The sequence below is a fragment of the Alligator mississippiensis genome, chromosome 5 (genome assembly GCF_030867095.1).
Source record: "Alligator mississippiensis isolate rAllMis1 chromosome 5, rAllMis1, whole genome shotgun sequence".
Classification (NCBI taxonomy): Eukaryota; Metazoa; Chordata; order Crocodylia; family Alligatoridae; genus Alligator; species Alligator mississippiensis.
The window spans coordinates 2,141,011-2,161,013 of record NC_081828.1 but is presented as its reverse complement, the minus strand read 5'-3'; the positions used below and the strand labels follow the sequence as shown (position 1 = coordinate 2,161,013).

The window sequence follows — 20,003 nt, the reverse complement described above, 5'->3', positions numbered from 1 at the left end:
TGTCCGCCATCTCCCTGAACCCCACAGAGCAGGGGGTTCCAGGTGAACAGAGCAGAGCTGTCCAGGGCTCTGTTTCAGCCCCTCGTTCCAGCTTTTGACCTCACTCCTGGCTCTGTTTGCGTTATTTATTCCCTGCAACTCTTTTCCTGGGCTCCAAGATCCTTCCCCTCCACTGAAGAGAAGGGCTTTTGGTTTGGGGGATGGGGGGTGGGCAGAGCCTGGTCGAATAGCCTGGTACCTCTGCTGTGAGGCTGGAGTTTACCAAGTGACTTGTAGGCCCCTGGGATCCTACAATGTAGGTTCAGGAGTGCAAGGGAACAATCAGCCAGCACCAGCCAACGTGCAAGGGGGTCATCTCAGCACACTGATGGTCCAAGTCTTTGTAGGGGTGGTGGAAGGGAATGTCATGGCAGAGGTTAGCAAGACATCTTTGCAGGTGAATCGAGAGCCTCGGTGGAAAGTGAAGCACAAGAGAAAGCAGAAAGGTGCTCGTTTGAGAAGGCAGCAAGCATGTGGCTGAGCTGGCATCGGAGGCTGGTCTGAGACTGGAGCTGACATCTCGGTAATAAATGAGAAGACGGGTTGTGGGGGAGTCAGCCTTGAAGGTGAAGACAAGTCGTTTACGCTGAATGCGGCGGCGAAGAGGGAGTGCTCGGAGGGGGGCGACAGATGAGAACTGGTTTTGGCAGCAGCACGAGGCAGAGGGAAGGACAGGCTCTGGGGGTACAGCTCAGGCCTCACGGCAGTTCTGCACGCTTATGGTCTGTCCCACCGCTCTGCCGTCTGTGAGCTCAGCTGCATTCATCCACAGCCTCCTGGTTTGGGGTGCTTACAGCTTTTTTTGGAAACACCCTTTCCCACCCCACGGATCCAGTTTGATGTTGGGTAACGAGACTTCCTAGCACGCTGAGACAGGATGCCTTCGGGGCTCCGGCGTCTCTTTCCTGTTCCCAGCCCACATGTATGGAAAAGGAATTTTGGACGGCTGCTCTCGAGATATGGAGATAACCTAAACCGGTGCTGTCCTTGGCAGATCCCACCTGCGATCGCCTGGAGGCTGCTCTGCGCTGCGGGAGAGGAGCTGGGGCTCCTCCCAAGCTCCCGGCAGCTCTCCCCCAGCTCCTCCTGGCAGGCAACAGGCACGTTATGTGGGGGAACATGTTCACCCTCCTCGAAGATGTCTTTGCTCGACGAGTTCAGGGCCAACCTCACCACTTCAGCAGCCTCCCCAAGATTCCTGATAGTAAAAAGGAAAGCCTAAGAGAACGCTCTGAAACGCTTGCTCAGGAAAGGGTACAGGAAAAAACGGGTTTCTTTCCTGTTGGCTGGGGAAGGGTTGTTGTCCAGTTCAGGTTCAGCAAAGCAGCAGCCCGGGGAGAACTCGCCCTCCTGAGGTCCTTGAGACACTGTTCCCAAGGGCTGTTCATGCTCTACATCACCAGCAAACACACGACATCCAAGGTGAACACCTAGCCAGGAAACGCTTTGTATCAAGTAACAAAATACCTTGATTTACTGCTCAGCTCTGCCACTGGGGATGTGAGGAGAGGGGAGCAGGGATTCCCAGCCAAGGCTGCTATTCTCCTACCAACTCAGGAGAATAGGAGCGCTGGGTTCTGCACGGATCACGGCCGCGGTTCCCGCAACAGCCTACGAGCTTCCTAAGAGGTCATGGCTGCGGGGCTGTAAATGGAGACTGAGGTGACAGTGGGGTCTCCCAGATCCTTGGATGTGGTTAGGTTCTTGACCCGAAAAGTGGTGGCATCTCTGTTCAACGCAGTCTCTCAGTCCAGTTGTCCACCGCTGAACTAGTTCCTCCTTTCTTAGAATAACAGGGGCATTGCATACAAATCCCAAAGATAATAATAAGGGTCTTGCATACACATCCCAAAGATAATGCAACGTAGGGCTGAGGCTGTATATACAAAAAAGTCAAGCACTGCAGTATCCTGGTTGCAGCAGGAATGGGGACTGCTGTGGTTTTCTCACAGAATATTAACAGGGATATTCATCCCCCACAATGCAGGCCAGATCTAGTCCTCAGTGCCTTGTCATCCAGCCCACAGGTCCGTGGGCCATGGCTCTGCATGCTAGAGCCAGCGCTCAGGCTGGTGCAGGGCTGGGTGGAGGCAGCACAGGGCCCCGATCCTGGCGGACAGAGCTAGGTGGAGGTGGGATGGGGCTGGGCAGAGGCAGCATGGGGCCCTGATCCCAGTGTGCAGGGCTGGGCAGGGGCCATGTAGTCTGGAGCCAGACATGCAGGCCTGATTCCAGTGCTCAGGGATGGATAGAGGCAGCATGGGGCCCTGATCCCAATACATGAGCCAGGCAGAGATAGCATGGGGCCCTGATCTAGCCTGTGGACCAGCTCTATGCTCCTCATTTGGCCTGTGGGGCCAAAAGGTTGATCCCCACCCACCCAGAGCAATGCAAAGTATTCTGTTTGTGCAGGCAAGTGGAGTTACACTTGGTGTAAAGATGAAACACTTCAGTTTCTTGTACAGTCACAACTACAGGTTTGTGTTACGGGGGGCTCTGGTGTGTAGCTCTGCATGCTGCTTTGGTTTCCCTGAGAAGCCGGCTTGTTGCGATTGATTGTGTGTTAATTCGTCTGTTTATAACGCAAGCTGACATTTGTTATTCTTTCTGCCTCGAGGCCGGCAGTCTCATCCAAATCGGAGCTGTCCGTGCAGCATATGTTGTATAATTTTCCAGACTGGCATTTTGGTGGTGGTTGCGGTGTCAGGCTGAAGAGGCCCATGCTTTGTCTGTAACTCTGCCCAACCGGAAAGGTATAGCAGGCACCTTAAAAACCCTGCACGCATTGCCCGTTACCAGCAGATCTCCTGTTTAAATAGGCTGAATGCAGCCGGGTCTGTACTGGTGCTCACTGCACGCAGGCTGTGAGCAATGCCAGGGCATTTGAGGTCGCCTGGTGTATTACCCCACATCGCTGCTGTAGTTTTCTTTGGCCCTGCATTGTAAACTGGATTCATTTCCAAGTGTGTTTTCTGTTCTCATGTCCGTCTTCCCACGTTCTGTTCTTTGGGTCGCACTTTCTTCAGTCTCAGAGTTGTGCACTCTAGGCTGAAGGTTTTGTCTGTGTTGGCTCCCAAAGGCCCTGGGTTTTTTTATTGGGCCTGTCCCCAGGGCATCTAGGCCCCCTGCCTGGCAGCACATTGTAGGGATCTGTGCACCCCTACTTAGTATGTGCCTGGCCTGGGGAGTATCCCAGCCCCTCGCTGTTTCCAGCTACTTTTCTGGTAGGATAATGGTGTGGTTCTGGTTTGCAGGTGGGGAAACTGAGCCTTGGCACTGAGAGCCCATCTACACCACTGTGTGCTGGCCCCAGGAGCACTGCCCAGGGGCATACCATGTCCCTCTTCCTTGCCACGTGCACCCAATGCTGCATCGAGGCCGTGCAGCTGCCTGTGCACGCACTCATGGCGTGCTGCAGTTCGGTCCAGGCTGCTCTGAGGCGTCCGCGTTGCCTCGTTCCAGGCTCTGGCGTGCACAGAGTGGGAGGGAGCGGCAGGGCATATACCTTGGCTGTGCTCCTGGCCTCGGCCTGGGTCTATGCTGAGTGATGGCTCTGCATCTCCTCCGCAGGGCCCTCCTTGTGCCGCTGCGATGACTGCACACACCTGGCTCCTTGCACTCCCTTTCCTGTCTGCTGCCAGCTCTTTCTTCTGTCTTGGACTGCAACTGCAAGGCCTTTGAGGCAGGAGCCACCTCTCTGTGCTGTGTTTGTACAGTGCCTAGCGCAGCAGGGACCTGGGCCATGGCAGGTGCAGGGTATTGGCCCTAGTTCCCAGGCTAGCACTCGGCACGGGGCAGTCCTTCCCACTCAGCCATGGTTGTTGTAGTGAACACTGAGATGACAGGCTGGGCAGATCTTTTCCTCTCTTACAGCCGCTGGGGCGTATGCCGAAGTATGGCACATGCTGGGTTTTTTTTTAAGTCCGTTCATGTTGATTCTTATCATCTGTTTATATAATAGTTTGGGGTTGATGTAATCTGTGCTGCTTATAGCTCGTTACCGTTCTCCGTCTGCGTGCATCTTCGGTGTTTGCATAATTCATGAAATCAAGTATGTTCACAGACCCCTTGTTAGCACACGAGAGCTCACCGTACGCACCTCCTTTCAAGCAGCGGTTCATCAGGAAGGTGCTTCGTATTTCTACCGTATCTATATGAAACACATATTTAAAAAACCCCCACAAGCCGTACCATTTATTTTCTTTCTACTACACCGCCCGTAAGAAAGTAGAGGCAAACACGCCCTTCTCCAAGGGCGCTAGCATGGTTTATTTTTTCATTCAGCCATTAGTTTATTCTTTCGGGGGTTCTGCGCTGGAAAAAAGTGCATCCATTAGACAGTGAGGGCTTTATTTATGAGGGTGGGGGGGCTTCAAAGGGGAGGCAGCCGAGTCCCAGAAGAGCCTTTCGCGGTGTATTCTCAGCGTGCTTCTGAGGCCGCTGCTCTGCTCATCAGGAGGAGAGGCAGAACCGCGGGCTTGACACAGCAACCGTGTGTTTCCCCGGTCCCCGCGCTCGCGGCCGTTTATTTACATACTGGGAGAGGAGATGGCTAGAACAGATGGCAACCAGACATGTGGCCGTTCTGTTCCCTTCTGCTCCTCAGGGGTCTCTGCATTCGGTTTCTGCAAAAGCTCAGCCTATAGCAAGGAGAAAAAACCCCAGAGCCCGCTCACCCATACGAAAGGCTGGTGGGGACTTCACGGCAGCGACAGATTAAAGCACGTAGTGAAACGTTGTGTAATTACGAGATTTGTTTCATAGGTCTGGCTAGTCTGTCCCTATGACAGGTCTGCTGGCCCATTCCTTTTATCCTCGTCAGGATGGATTGAACCCAGAGAGCCATTCCTGCTGGAAACTCAGTTGGAAGATAAAAAGGGGCCTGGTTCTGAAGGGTCTTTGCTAGATCTTTGCCCTTCTTTGAAAAGTTTGCAGCTAAATTCATGCTTTTGCAGGAGACAGAATATCTGGAAATTTAAGAGGCTAAAAGGATGCTAGAGTGGTTTTCAAAGTTAAATTCATTGCATTTCTCACTGTTTTCTGGAAACTGAAATGTGCTTCCCTGCTACGTATTGTTTTCTCCCCCGGCTTGCCAAAGCAGGTTGGTTGGTGCAGGGCTTTTTTCTGAGTGCATGACCTTATTTTGTCATAAGCTTAGCATTTTCCAGGCAAAATCCTAACATGAAATATACCTTTTGTAAAGAAAGGGAGAGCAATATTAGCTCAGAATTCAGAGCCAGTCAAACTTTGCGCCTAGACACCATCCCTTCCAGTTGGAAACTTCTTGAGAAATTACTTGTTCAGAAAAACGAAGCTAGAAGTCTGGTGGTTGGGTCTGCGGAGCTCTGAGCCTCTTAACATGCAGCTCGTGGCATGACGGACTCCCACGGTTGGGGGGAAGCATGTGATGATTGCTTTGCAGTCCTTTGGAAAACCCCTGCAAATTCTGCAATGTTTCCACTGTATCAAACTTCAGTTATTCCCAGGATATGAACAGGCGCCTTGTTTATGTATGTGTCACTAACTTTATCCCAGGGTAAAAAAATTAAGCAAACAGATGATGCAAACCCCTAAGCCGAATGGGGGAAATGGCTTCTGCTGTAAGTTACACCGGTTCAGGTATTGTCTGTCTGCATCCTTCTCAGAGTAGACAGAGTAATATTCACCTCCCATGAGCCACCCTGGGGTAGCTGCATGTCTGTGCCTTCCTGATCCTGATGCAAAACTAGTGTGATTCACACCACAGTCTGTGTGTTTGTCCATGCCCTGGTTAAGACCCCAAGATCTAATGTTGTGCTAAGTCCTGTATTGCAGTCCCTTCCAAGACAGTAGAGGAGATGGTCACGTTTTCCTTCAGACCTGATAGAACAGCCACAGGCAAAGTCCGCATAGTGGTTTCTATGGGAAAAGTAGCCCTGCTCCTCCCATTATTGCCATAGCATCAAAGTATTTAATAATAATCAAAAGGGCACCGAACACGATTCCTGCCCACAGAGCTTCAGTGGTCAGTGACTGCCTGCCCAAGAAGTGAGGCCACCGACAGATGTTCGTTGAATGGCATGATGGGATCTGATCCCTGCTCCCAACAATCGTGTATCCTGTGATTGTTAAAATTGGGGATAAAAGCTTGAATGGGAGCTTTTATCTGGCACGCAGGTTTACATTTACTGAGTGTGGGGAACATGTTGGCTTTCTCCACCTGGCATCTATAAACTGGTGCATAGGAAAACCCAGGCAGGCCTGCCCAACATGTAGGTTTCAGCATGCCAAGAAGGTGGGCCCCATTACCTTCCCCCGCCTAGCACCTGTAAACCCACAAACACTGCGCTACACCACACACAGCTTTCAACTTGGCAAGTGGAGGGAGCCTATCAAGATTCCCCCTGCCCAGCACCTGTAAATCTGTCAACTTCCCAGCCACACATTCATTTTAAAGTGCCATACAAACCAGCCCCAAAGCTGTTCCATATTAAAGGGAACATTGCATGTGGAACAGCTTTGTGCCTGGTTTGCCTTTCTCTGGCTCAGAAAATTGGAATGTTCCCACCTATTGTGCGATGAACACATGAATCACATGATAAATGTAATATCTGTGAGGAGCCTAAAAGCAACAAATACCAAGAAGAGGGGAAAGAAGAATGATGTTCCTGCGCCATGATTCTGGAGTTAGTCCATCCAGGCTCATGGGCAGCTAGTCCCGCAGCAGCTGTTCTTTTTCAGAAGTGGTTTTGATAAAAGGAGGTTGGTCGCCTGCCTAATAGATTTTGGCAAAGAATCCCAACACACTTGCGAGGCACAGATTGCTCGCGTGACTCTGCAAATTCCCCCTGTTCACACTTGCAGTGCACCAGGAGCTCGTGTGACTCTGGCGTCTGTCAGTGGCAGGAGTGCGGAAGCTGCCCTGCTTTACTCTATATGTGGCGATTCCAGTGTGATTTCTGCATGGGCCCCCGTAGCTTAGGATCCCTTTGAGGTCAAAGTTAGATGCAAATTTGTTCTCAGGACTTTGGTGCAGAGTGTGGTCGGCTTGCAGCAGGTGTATTGATGACTGAAGCAAGCCTGGCAGGGGGAGGTGAGTCACTGGAGGTGCCCAGCATTTGATTCTTCCAGTAAAAGTGACCTGCTTTAAACACAGATTGAAGTGGTTTGTGGCCAGAGGTAGAGACAACACTGAGATTGCTGCAGATAGATCAGTGTTAGTATTAACTAAGATAGCAGCCATTGTAAGTATGACACAGCTTCAGGGCAGTGTTGAAGGCTAAGGCTGTGCCAGGGTCCCTACTACTTCTGGGGTGGCAGGAGCAGGATGAGATGAGATGATATCATGGACCTTGTGTCCTGTTCTTAGATGTTCATGCGCAGTAAGAGCACTAGCTCACCTGTGACAACTGGTAGACCTTGATGCCTTGCATCTAGGTATCATCTTTACCCCTCTAGAAACAGGATACAGCCATTACATCTTGCGGGCTGCGTTTGTTACTAAAGCCTTGCAAATCGACGAGTATGTGGTAACTGATGTCTCTGAAGCGTTTTTCTCTCATTCTCTGTCTGGCAGACTGACGTCTTGGTGCTGAGCTGTGATCTGATCACAGACGTTGCTTTACATGAAGTCGTCGATCTGTTTCGAGCCCACAATGCCATGCTCTCCATGTTGATGAAAAAAGCTCATGAACCCATGGAAGTGGTACCAGGACAGAAAGGGAAAAAGGCCCCAGGTAAGGAGATGTTGGGTTGGGATTATGCAGGTGTTTAATACATGCATTTGCATATGTGATATGAGCTAGTGTCAGCTGAGGAGAGGTGAGAGTTTTCTAAATGCAACCCAGATTCCCCTGTGCTGGCATCATCGTTGTTTGATGTCTGAAATTAATGCCTAGAGCGGCATGATCATGAAGATCTTGATCCAAAGCCTACTGAAGTTAATGGAACAGCTCCCGTTGACTTTAGCGAGTTTGGGGTCTGATTAGAAAGACATGGACGCACACAACACATAGAATGATTTAAATGCAGTTTAAACCTGAAGCAGACAGATGTACAAGCCTGTTAATCCAGTTTAAATCCATCTTGGGCGGTTCAAAAGTGCACCTGGAAAATCAAGGTCTCTTTGGAAGCAGTTTACTGTCATATGTGGACACCAAGCGTTCTGTGACATGGGCTTGCTCAGTCCTCCAGGCATCCCACGTTGCAGTGTTCTCCTCCCCCTCCACAAATACATACAGTGCTGCAGCTGGCTCTTCTGATATGTAGCCAGGACTCTGCTATCCCATTTTCCCCTTCTGTTGCCACTTTTTATCCATGAGCTGCTCCCTTGTACTGCTTAGTCAGTAAAACCCATCTTCCTAACAGCCAGCAGTTTCCTCACTCGCCACTTGACCACGTCCCCTCCTCATGCCCAAGCCTCTGGGACCCCAAAAGTGTGGGTCCAAGCACTTCTCCCTCTCCTCCCCCAAGCCAGTCAAGCTGACTGCAGACTTTGGTCAGTCATAGGCTATTGAAGTTTATTGAACTCATGGTTAGGAGGGAAGGGAAAGCACAGAAGTGAAAACTCCCCCAGCTGCAGGTCACCCACCCCCAGGAATACCCAAAGTGTAGATGCAAACACCCTGCCCCGACTCGCCCACCACGGGGTATGGGGCATGGTGTGCACTGGCGAGCAGCTTCCTGCTCATTTCCAGTATGGCTGGGACCAGCAGACCCAGGAGAAAAGCCAGCATTGCCCTTGGCTCTGCGGAAGTGTCACGCACACAGTTTGATCACACAAGAGCTGTGACAGCCCTGAGCATGTTGCATGCTGCTAAAATTGAAGGCGTCTCTGCAGTCTGTATACAAGGTGTGTTTCTCCAGTGGTTTTGTAACTTGGCCAGATGTAACAGTGGCCAAAGGCATGTTGTGGACATGAAAGCTACCCTCTGCTTGCACTCAGTTGCCCCATCACAGCCTGAGAGTGCTAGCATCCTGGAAAGAAAATGTCCCAAGAGTTTTGAAACATGGGGAGAACCATATCGTTCCTAGAGACAGCTGAGGTGGCTCGTCTGAACCCTTCCAAAACTTGAGCCTGGAGCAGCCCCCGGAATAGAACATTTCAGCACAAACAAAGTTTGATGAGGTTACAAGCAACCCAAGCCAGGATGTCACCATGGGAAAAGTCAGGCAGCCGTAATAACAGGCAGGACTGTCGGCTCCACCTGCAGCACTCTGCACTTGTGCAGTGCTCTACGCCTTCAGAGAACTGTTCTGGTGTCGGTGGAAAATAAATCCTGAGATCTGGCAATCCCCCAACCTGTGTTCAGAGCCACCTTTGCTCTTAGATTAACAGCAAACATGATCGTCGTATAGATTTGTAGAAGCCAGAAGTAAGAAAGACCTACCAGATCTCCGCTGAGTGATTCCAGGTTGTGCTTTTTAGTACGTTATCTGTTGCTTCATATCTAAGGTGGAGAGAACAGCTCTAAAGCCAGCTCTTCAGAAATCGGGAGAAATTTGCCATTGTAACTGACTGTATGCAGCATTATTGGTTACAGAGGCCGAAGCAGGGAGGTCTGTCAGTTCTGATGCACTTGATGTTCTCCTTAAACGTCTGACGGTTCAGCCATGAGTTAATGGGTTCAGTGCAAGAATCTGGGTGAAGTTCTCTGGTTTTTGTTGCATGAGAAGCCAGATTACTGATTATAAATGGTCCCTCTGGCCTTCAAATGCATGACATGGAGCTGAGAGAAGCTAAGGAACGGTAGCAATTGATAGAGGCAATGTGTTTAAGGACTATTTAGGGTGCCAGGTGATATTTTCTTCACCGTGTATTGAGCCCAAAGCCAACAAATCTGCACTGGATATATTGAACAATGTGACATTTCTTTTTGAGGTGTTCAGTGTCTAAAGTTTAGCTGCCTAGGCTGGACCCAACATATATACCCTACAGGTGACAGCAAAAGATTAGTGTGTGTGTGTGTGTGTGTGTGTGTGTGTGTGTGTGTGTGTGTGTGTGTGTGTGTGTCCGTTCCTTCAGATGTATGAAGGAAGTGTGAAAGGGTTGAAAGGGCCGTTCTTCCTGCTTGTTCTTGCTAGAGAAGCAGTAGGGATGTTTACAAGTCTTCCCTGACTTTGCTGGGGGGCCATGGGTTGCGTGGCAGTGCGTGAATTCCTGCTGCATCTTTCACCAAGGCATTTTTCTCCAATGCCAATTACATTTGTCTAAAAAGTTTGACCAAGAAGTCCTTCCCCTCCCTACCAGAACTGCTTGGAATTTACTTTCAATTTTTATGCTCAGAAAGTTTTTAAAGGTAGATCACATCAAAATCCTAAGGTCATTTTTTTTTTATTGAGACAAAAGGCTTTCAAGCTGCCTTTATCCAACATAAAGGTGAAAAATGGGGCACAAGGCCCTTTGTTTCCTTTGTAGGTCATCTCGCTGTTCTCAGTGGTGGCAGATGACAGGGCAAGGAGCAATGGGCTCAAGTTGCAGCAAGGGAGGTTTACACTGGATATTAGGAAACAAATTCTCACGAGGAGGGTGGTGAAGCACTGGAACAAGCTCCCCAGAGAGGCGGTGGAGTCTCCATCCTTGGAGGTGTTTCAGACCCAGGTAGACAAAGCCCTGGCTGGGATAATGTAGTTGGGGCTGGTCCTGCTTTGAGCGGAGGTTGGACTAGATGCGATTCCTGAGCTCCCTTCAACCTTCACTGTCTATGATTCTGAGTGACCATCCTTGTAGAGTCCCCATTTCTTCTCCTGCTTCTCCCACAGCCACTAATTAAGCTTGTCACCTGCCTGTCTTGTCCCTCTGAGCCACTTAGTGCCCATGCATTTTGAAGCAGGTCTCTTACATTTCAGTTGAGTGATATGGTTTGCTGTGTCTCCATTAAAATATAGCCATATTTCTCACCTGTGCATGGAATCGGGGCATCTGCAGGGAGTAAAGCATACTTTTCTAACATGGCCATACCAACTTTTTCTGTCCTCATAGACAAGAGAAAAATGTGGCTGCAATCATGGCACTTTCCTGGTTTAGAGGTGCTTTTTGGTGTAGGCAGGATCTTTTCTGTACAGATAGAATCTGTTGCAACTTAAACATAAATAAGATCGACGGCAACCAAACCTGACTCGAACTGAGAGGCATCGATTCATTGAGGAACCTGCCACTCTTCTGTATTGAAGCGCAGCGGGGGACTGAGACAAGTTAGGTGATGATTTCTCTCCGCTTGGAGCACAGTCCTTGGGTTCTGCCTTCCTTAATACCTCGGGCGAGCAGCATTGCTGCTCCCACAAACTTTTTTCTCAATACCAGTGAGCTGCGGGTTAGCTTGATCCTGACTGCTTCATTTTTCACATTGTTACACGGCGAGGCCTATGTTTATGCTCCTTAGCTGTATAACTAATTTGACAGGGGGAATTTCTGGGGAGAGCTAGCTTGATCACTAGGATCAAAGGCAGCCCACAGGGAAGCTTTCAACAGCTGTGGGGCTTTCACCTTCTTTAGATGGTGGCTGTTGCTACGGCAGCCACCGAGAAGCAAACACGAAGAAAGCAAAGCGGGGAGAATGGGGGTTAAAAATGCAGTTGGCTGAAAGAAGAAGAAAGACATTATTGCTCACAGAGCATTTTCTTTTTTTGTCTAGGGTTGGGATGGGGTTGAGGGAAGGTAAGTATCCGGCCAAAAATAATATTATTTTACGTGAAGGAAAACATAAGCCCCCCCTTTGCCATTGCAGGGTTAGTATAATGGAGCAGCTTGCAGATGCTGTCACAATTGTGTTGCATCCCAAATTCATTGGAAAGTGAATTCAGCTTTCAGTAAACTGACTTTCCCCCAGCTCTCCTGAGCTTTATGCTCTAAAGACTTGGCTTGGTCCCTCTTCCCGGAGATTTGTCTGAACAAATCATTTCCATTGCTTTATTCAGCGGTCCCAGACCATTAAAAAGAAAGAACTCTAGGCCCAGCAGGTCAAAGTCACCGTTGGTGTGTCACTGATTTCAGTAGCACTGCTGACACCGAGCATGATTTAAGTGTCCTGTTGGTCGGGTACCTTTTGAAAGAGAGGGCTTGTTTAAATACCTGTCCTAGGGGCACTGAAGCTTCAGGTGTGTGTGTGCGTGTGTATGTCAGATGTTTTTCTTACTGATGGTATTTATCAGGACGTATTTTTATCATCAGATACACTTATCATCAATAATACAAAAAATGGAATACTAGCTGCAGAATGGTTGTGTCTTGCCTGGAATCATAATCCTCTCCACACCACCTAATTGTGATGAGAGAAAAGGAGAGTGATTTACAGGGCGGAAAAGCAGCTGGAATTCTAAGAACTTGTAATTACCGTGGGTTTTTCTTTATGTAAATTCAAGTAAAGAAAGAGAGGGAAGGGGAAAAATAAAGCTCAGCTGAGATCAAAATGGAGCACTGCGTGCTGGGACTTGCTGTCTCTGCAGTTGGCATCTTCCTGGTAAAGATGGAGGGGGTGCTGGGACCATGTGCAGGAACCTCATGACCTGCATGTTTCCACCCCCCAGATTGAGGAGGGAAAGCAAATGTCTGTTGCAAGCTCTTGCATGTAAGTTATTTGGCTTCACGGGCTAATCTCTGCTGGTACCCAAGTATTTCATGTGTTAGGGCTAATGTGACGGTCCACCTCATCTTCCTGGACTGCACTAAGGCATGCTTGTAAAATGGTTGTGTTTGATTTTTCCACCCCAGTGGAGCAGCGGGACTTCATTGGCTTGGACAACACAGGAAAGAGACTGCTCTTCATGGCCAATGAAGCTGACCTGGATGAAGAACTCATTATTAAGAGATCCATCCTTCAGAAGTAAGCCCCAGGTGGACGTTTGCCTTGGAGTGGGGAGGAACAAATGTGGGCTGGGGTGGTGGTGGATGGAAGATGCCCTGTGGTAAAGAAGGGAGGGGGGAAAGGACCGGCTCACAGTGCAAGCTGGAGGACTCCAGAGAGTGGCAGCGAGAGCACGGGCTATTGTTCTGTGAGAAGCGTTCATTCTTTTTGCATTGCAACCAGTTGGTGTCCGTGTTTGACAAGAGCAGATTATCATGAGAAAGAGCAGGCAGAGGGAAGGACGCAGTGAAAGCATTGTCTGTTCTTCAAGAAAAGCCAATATAGCTAAATTCAGAGAGAGTTCAAGTTCACACGTCTGCGGTCCGTTCACACAAACGAGATGCTCCTCTCATTTGTCTGGCCGTGAATGGACTTCAAGGGGACCCGCACTATAATTTCCAAACGCTCCCGTTCACATAGAGCATGAATCCGTGACTGCCTCTGCAGCCAAAGCAATTCATTGGAGAACCCATTTTGGATTTGTGATTAGACTCTGTGTAGGCGGCACTTAGGTAAGTTCTTTGAATCATTGACCTTCCCAAAACATGCTATTCACATCACTTCATAAGAGTCCTGTTGGGACTTTTGCTGCCGTGCAATATTATATGGCCCTGGGAAACCTGTACTACCCGTGGGTGTCTCATCGGAGACCTCAGTGGAGTCTTCAGAGTCCAGGCATGCAGCCCAGGGTGCTTCTAGCTGATCTTAGATGCTGGTCCTCATGAGAAACACCTTTGCAGCAGCTAGCTGATATTTTGCAGCATTCTAAAAATACTTTTAGGTGAGTTGAAAAACATCACTTGTGCAATCTTTCTGCTGATCCACCTTGAATCGTGTTGTTATGAACTGATGAATGGGTGCGAGCTAAGTGCCCCCACCTGTGCGTCATCTGCCCTTCAGCTCATGTAGCATTGTGCATGGTTCAGGACGGTAGGATGTGGGTTGCCTTCCTGCTTTTGCCACAAAATCTATATGGCCGTGACCTGTAACCTCATGATCATTGTGACGCCCACAGAATTGTTGTGGCTTACGCCAAGTTGACGTGCTTGCTGATGAAATTGTACCACGGGACTGCGATTGTTACAAACAAGCCACGGCGTTCTCTGCTGTACTCGGAGAATGTTGCAGCTTGTTGTTTTTCTCGCTGCATTTACGAGTGGCCAAAATCATTACGGCTGTGACGCATGTGATTTTTGTTGACCTCTGGTTTTACAGGTTTGTCTCACTCCCGTTATCTCACTTAACCTATCTTTTAGAAGGAGGATTAATCAGTCTTCATCCTCCGGGACATCTGTTCAACCCCATTGTCTTCAGGAGATCTTCTCATGTGCAGCTGTTTAGAATTTAGCAAATGATAGCATTGATGGTGCAGAATCTGCAGCGCTCTTTGTCTTAGTTGTGCAGGTGGTTAAGGGCATAAAAAGCTGCACAGCCGTGCTTCTCAACTTTGTTAGACTCCAGTCCCCTCTCAGAAAATGCCAGCTTAGTTTTCACTGTTTTTTTGACTACAGAAAAATCCTAGAGCAGTTCTTCTTTTGCAAAGGACTCAGAAGGCCCACAGCAGGGCAGGCTGTTTAACACTCTGGATTCCTATTGGAAATCTCTGAGTTTATCAGGGTACCGCAGCACCCTGGTTAAGAATCACTGCTGTAAGGATTTATGACTGCAGCTACGAGACGTAAAAATGCACAGGCAAGGTTGTGCTGAATAAAGAGTCTGTTTGTGTCTAACTATATTCCCGAGAACCACCAGGCCTTAGTTTTATACCTTGTCCAGTGGATCGCCTGGTATTTCAGAGCACAGCAAAGAAGCGTGGGCTTGGTTCTGACTTGGACTTACTGAATCTCACCACACCCCTCTCTCATCAGCACTTACTCAGAGTTGTCACCCATGCTTCACCTGTCCCCGAGCTCCTATCCTGGGGGCATGTTAAGGGATACGGTGTGTTGTAGATGCAAGGCCTTTCCCTTAAAGAATTCCCCACTTGTGCAGGTCCATAGGGGTAGCAATCAGGAGCTCTGGGAGAGGAAAAAATGCTGGCAGCCCGTCACGTCTTAACCACCGTGCTGTCTAGACCTGCTGTGAGCCAGCCTGAGCAAGGGAGGATTTTCTCATGCAGAAACAAGAATGCAAAAGTAAATCAAGAGAAGGCGACAAGCCCAATCCTGCTGTCTTTCACAGGTCACACGAAAGGCCTATAGCAATCTCTTCCTGGTCTCTGGTTGTTTTTCCGTTCCCGAAGCAATGGCTCATTGGCCTCGCACAGGATTTCTAGTGCCCGTGCTAGAAATTCCTTTAGTAAGCAGAATGGATTTTTCTTCTTTGAACACTCGTGTGGGAGTGTTATACCCAAAGCCTTCAGAGAGGCCTTTTGCAATCCAGGGTTTGTGCCTGAGCTCTGTTGAGCTGTTCTTTCCTCGGGACGGGGGACCGAGCGCAAATCTTCTTTCACACTGTTGAACCAAGCAAATGACCAGGACCTTTGGTGACCCCGTGGTTCAAACAGCAGCGGTCTAGACCAAGTATGGAAACTGTTCAAAGGAACGCTTTTGCCCCTTCCCTCTCGCAGGATGGGAGTCCTGTTGACAAAACACCCGGCGCTGTAGAACACTAATTTAAAACAACTCCCCAAACCCCCGGGAGAACTTTTTCCCTGACCTTCCCTGCCTTGTTCCTATCACTGGATTTCACACTTTTCACTTCCCTGCTGTAAAAGAGCAGCTGGAAGGGATGAAGGGGAAGCTTACACTCCCCTGAGTACCTGCTGAGTATTAAACATTCATTTGCTCCCCCTCAGAGCGGTTTAGCACCAACTGAGCTATTGCAGAAGGGGATATTCTGGTTTGAGAGGAAGTCAAGGTTTATAGAGGGACTTGCTTCCCTCCCGGGCACTCCAGACTCTGCCTCTTCACCTGCCAGAGCATCAAGCTACCACTGTGACGGAGCATTTTGTGCCCCCATGTTTAAGAGTCCCTTTCCCAGGCAGAGTCAAATATCTGTGTTCAAAGGTATTTGCCTCTGCATAGAAGAACATCAGAACAGGGTGCGTAGGCAGCTGTGCCACCGGTGCGAGCGAGAGCAGTGCTGTTAGGGAAGGAGGCTTCATGTCGGGATACCAGAAGCATTGGGTAAGCTGGTCTTGGCACTCATTGTGGGAAATGGCTGAGACGTGGGACCCAGGAGCTAAAGCAATGCAGCAGGGAGTCCAGCAGCATCCTTTGGAGAGGGGAAACACAAGTGGCATGCCCACCCCAGAGGCCCGGTGTCATCAGTAACATCCCCGACCCGGGGCCGGGCGGACCGGGAGGCCGAGAGAGTAATGAGAATTCCAGAGCCTGTTTTTTTCCTTAGAAAGAGGGAGCTGAAGTATTCGTTTTCAGAGAGCAATTGCCACAGACAGGGAACTGTTTGCTTCACCTTGGATATTTATGGCCAGGCCAAGCCAGACAGTAAAAGACACCTGTTGGAGCAGGTCTGCATTCGGAGCATTTCCTTTTAAGATGCTGCGGGCTGCTGAAGGGCAAGTCGTCCCTAATAAACCATCAGGCTTCGTGGGTGTTCCAGCCGCGGGATCGCAGGTGCAGGGCTTCTCCTGGAGGTTATGCCAATAAATCACCCTGACAATCGCAGCTACTCATTACCTCATCTGTTGCAGACAGAAAGGAATACCTCATCTATAAATAGCCAGAGCAGGAATGGGAATAACCTGGAAATAGCAGCTCAGATTTGTTTTTAAGATTGTTTAATACAAGGAGGGGGAGAAAAGGAGGGCCTCTTTTTCTTCCCTTCCCCCTCTCACCGTGACAGTAAAGAATTAAGGCCGCACTGTTGTTTTAAGGCTAAGCTAATAGGCAAAAGTCACCATCATGGCAGCTGGGTAACGGGAGCTCAGGAAAAGCTTGTGGACACTTGATTTCTTTTTTCACTGCCATAAGATATTGGCTTTTTTGTGTTCACGGCTTCTTTTAAGTAAGTGCATCGCGTAGACTCGCTGCAGCTCAGTGTGGCGGCTGCACTGCACAGCTCTGCCCCGCTCAGAAATTTCCATCTGAAATTCTTCCTGACTGCTAGGACCACCGACTTCCTCACCCTTTGTCCTAAAATGCAACACCTTGAAAAAGGGCAGAGGCGAAACACGCAGGTGCAATGATTCTGTTTACCTAAAAACATTTCAAGTCAGGTCGTTTCCCCGTTTCGGTAAAATTGGGACCTTTCGGTATTGAAACTTTCTTTGCAAATAGCAGTTGGATTTTTTTTTTTTAATGGAGATGTTTGGGAAGCCCTTGCGGAGTGACGGGTAAGGTTATGGTTCTGCTTAAGGAAAATGTCGGGGATAAAGGGGTCTCAGCTTGTCTTTTTCAGTGACCCCACGCCTGTTCAGTTTACAAGCAAAAAGCTGATTTTGTAGCTGGGGTCTGAAAGTCAAGCTGGGGCCTTTTTGGCTCAGGCATCCCTGGAAATCACAATTTTGTGATTGGCTTTAGCTAATGGTCCCGCTGCTCATGTGCAAGTTCCTTGCTCTCACTCCTGGAGTAGTATTGGCTCTGTGCTACGAACAGGAATTTAAAAAGTAGTAACACTTACTTTAGCCAGGAACACAAGCAGCTTCATCCTGAATTAAGCCAGGGAGCAAAGTCTATTGAAGAAGGTGTGATTTTTACACACTGACTTTTCAGACCCTAACCACGCTTTTAAAAACCTTGGCATGGCTTTAATCATATTTCTTTACAAAAGAACATCTCGCTGAATATTTCAGCAGCAAAATATTGGCGGGTTTGCTGCTGCCTGAGCTGTGAGGAGGGAGCAGACATTCTCAAGGTGCCCTTTGTAGCTCTCGCTTGCGTGTTTAGAAGTTTCTCAGTTCATTAAGTGCAATAGCCATGAAGTAAAACAGTCATTTTTTTTCAACAAGTCTGCCTTTCTTTATTATACGTTTAAACTTTGCTCAACTTATTTTGCACTTTCCTGAAATACATTGGGGATGGATAGTCTCCACTCTTTTGATGGGGTTTTTTTCATCGTTCTTAAAATAGATGCTAGAGCCAAATAAAAATAATGGGGAAAATGTAGCTTTCCTCCTCCGTGCTGTGTTTCTAATTTGCATTTGTGCAACAAACCTGAATGTATTCCAGAAGCAATCGACTAAATGTCAAGCTCCAAGTTGTGGAAAATACACTGATATTTGTGATTGATATTATTTCCTATGGATGGTAGCATGTTCCTGCTGCCATGTTGTATTTCACTCTGGCAGGGGTGGCTTGAAGAGAACATGCTGACATGTCCAAGTTTTTTGTTTCTAGAAAAAAAGGCATGCCGCTTCTTGGCAGCTCTATTGCTAACAGATCAAAATAGCGTTCTGGGATTTCAGAATCTGGAAGTATTTGTAAGATCATCTCTTGAATGCAGCTGAAGAAAAGCCTGCTGGCAATGGCTTTATTATAAGATTGCTACCAGCATCACAGAAAGTGCGAGGCCAAAAATGAGGAGAGAGGGGTTTGGGGTCTGGTTTCTAATCGTTACTGAATTTGCGGTGAGTCGACTGTCATTAGTCATTTGTCCCTGTGCTGGATTAGGCGGGGGGGTCTAGGCCTGATGCTGTCTTACCCTTCAGAATTTGCAGGAAAGGAAGAGCCGATTGTATTGCTCGCACATCTTCCCCGCATGCGCTTAGTGCTGGCGTGACTTCCCCCTTTTGACCTTGCGCACGCTGATTCCCAGCACTACCCTGCCTGAAGTCTGGTAAATATTCCACTTGTATTAAAGAACAATTTTGCCATCTTGTTATATTCAACAGTGTCTGGCATGCTGAGCAGCAGAACGAGTTTGTGCGTTACATGAAGTCAGTGGGAGCTGTGCCCGTGTTAGCTGGTGGTTTTCCTAGTCTCTTAGCCCTGATCAGCCTTCCTGCTCCTTCGAACGTTTGGAGAAAATGCACATAACTCTTCATTTTTTTAAATTTGAGCTGCTCTTGTTGAGGCACCAGTCATGTTTGCTGTGGCACGCCGAAACGTTCGCCTGAAATCTCAGAAGATTGCATTAGCACACCCTCTTCCTAAAGGAAAGGCCCATAAAGTCCTGATTGTGCTGCTGGGATGGCAGAGGGAGGAGAGTGGAAGGAAGGTCAGAGGAGTTATCCAGGCCTGTTTGAGTGCCGTCAGGTCTCCCCTACCACATGGTGGACATGTGTTACTCATCAGTGGAGTATGGCGCTCCATGACGCAGAGCCGGCAGGAATGCAGAGTTAGTTAACACCCCCGGTTGGGAATTTAGCAGGCAGTGTGGGATGCAGGGGAGAAAAGAAATTACCTAAAGCAAAGCAAGGGTGAAGTGAAACGTGGCTCTTCCTCTATAAAAGCTGGAAAGGTCTCATTCTGCTCAATAGTACCGGTAGCCAAGGCAGAGCTCACTTTTGTGGTTCTGTTACTTCTATTTTTAAAATTCACGGAGGTCATGCCTAGCAGAAGACTTCTCAGTAGGCTGGAGAGAGATCCCTGGGGGGGGGGGGTTTGCATTATTCAACTATTTCACACTAAGAAACCTGACCTTAAAAAGTGCTTCCTTAAACATAGTCACTCTTGCAAATGGGCTGTAAGCTCACAGCGATAAATGAAAGTGATCTCATCTCGGTTAAACTTAACTGCGCTCGGCATTGATTGACCAAACTGTAGCTGCATAATCTTTTAAATACCAATTTGTTGCACTTCCGTCAAGGCAGCTGGAGCAGGAGGTCAGGAATGACTCTGTCTTAGCAGTTTTAAAGTGCCGAATGCCACAAAAGCCAATAATAGCAAGGGTCAGAGGATGCAATTAGCCTGTGTAAAGTTAACTGAGCGCCTGAGCTCCTTGTTGAGTTCTCATTCTCGGCTGACAGCAGAGAGAGATCTTTCTAAAGCATTCCCACTCGTTCCAAGCTATGCACACAATTCCCTGCCGGATAGCCCTTGTGTGGTTCTCCCAGAACAGCGTTGTGTTGGCAGTTTCTGGAATTACACAGGAAATGGAGAGTACAGCAGGCGAAGGGGAAATCAGCTAAGACTTGCTTCCCAGGCAGTCTAGTGGGGCAAGTAAATAGCAGAGATCTCCGCAGAAGGATGGCACATCATCTGTGGTTCTGCCAGCCCAGAAAATTCCTCGTCCGTTTTC

At 48.6% G+C, this 20,003-nt stretch overlaps 1 protein-coding gene across 1 annotated transcript in view; it reads left to right on the top strand.

Annotated features, from left to right (window-relative positions):
• The window catches only part of EIF2B3 (eukaryotic translation initiation factor 2B subunit gamma), a 115,254-nt gene that overhangs the window by 22,288 nt on the left and 72,963 nt on the right, over positions 1-20,003 (top strand). Inside the window, exons 4-5 of the mRNA XM_019480739.2 lie at positions 7,595-7,754; positions 12,728-12,839. Coding sequence (XP_019336284.2) covers positions 7,595-7,754; positions 12,728-12,839 — 272 coding nt within the window. The remainder of the gene's footprint in view (positions 1-7,594; positions 7,755-12,727; positions 12,840-20,003) is intronic.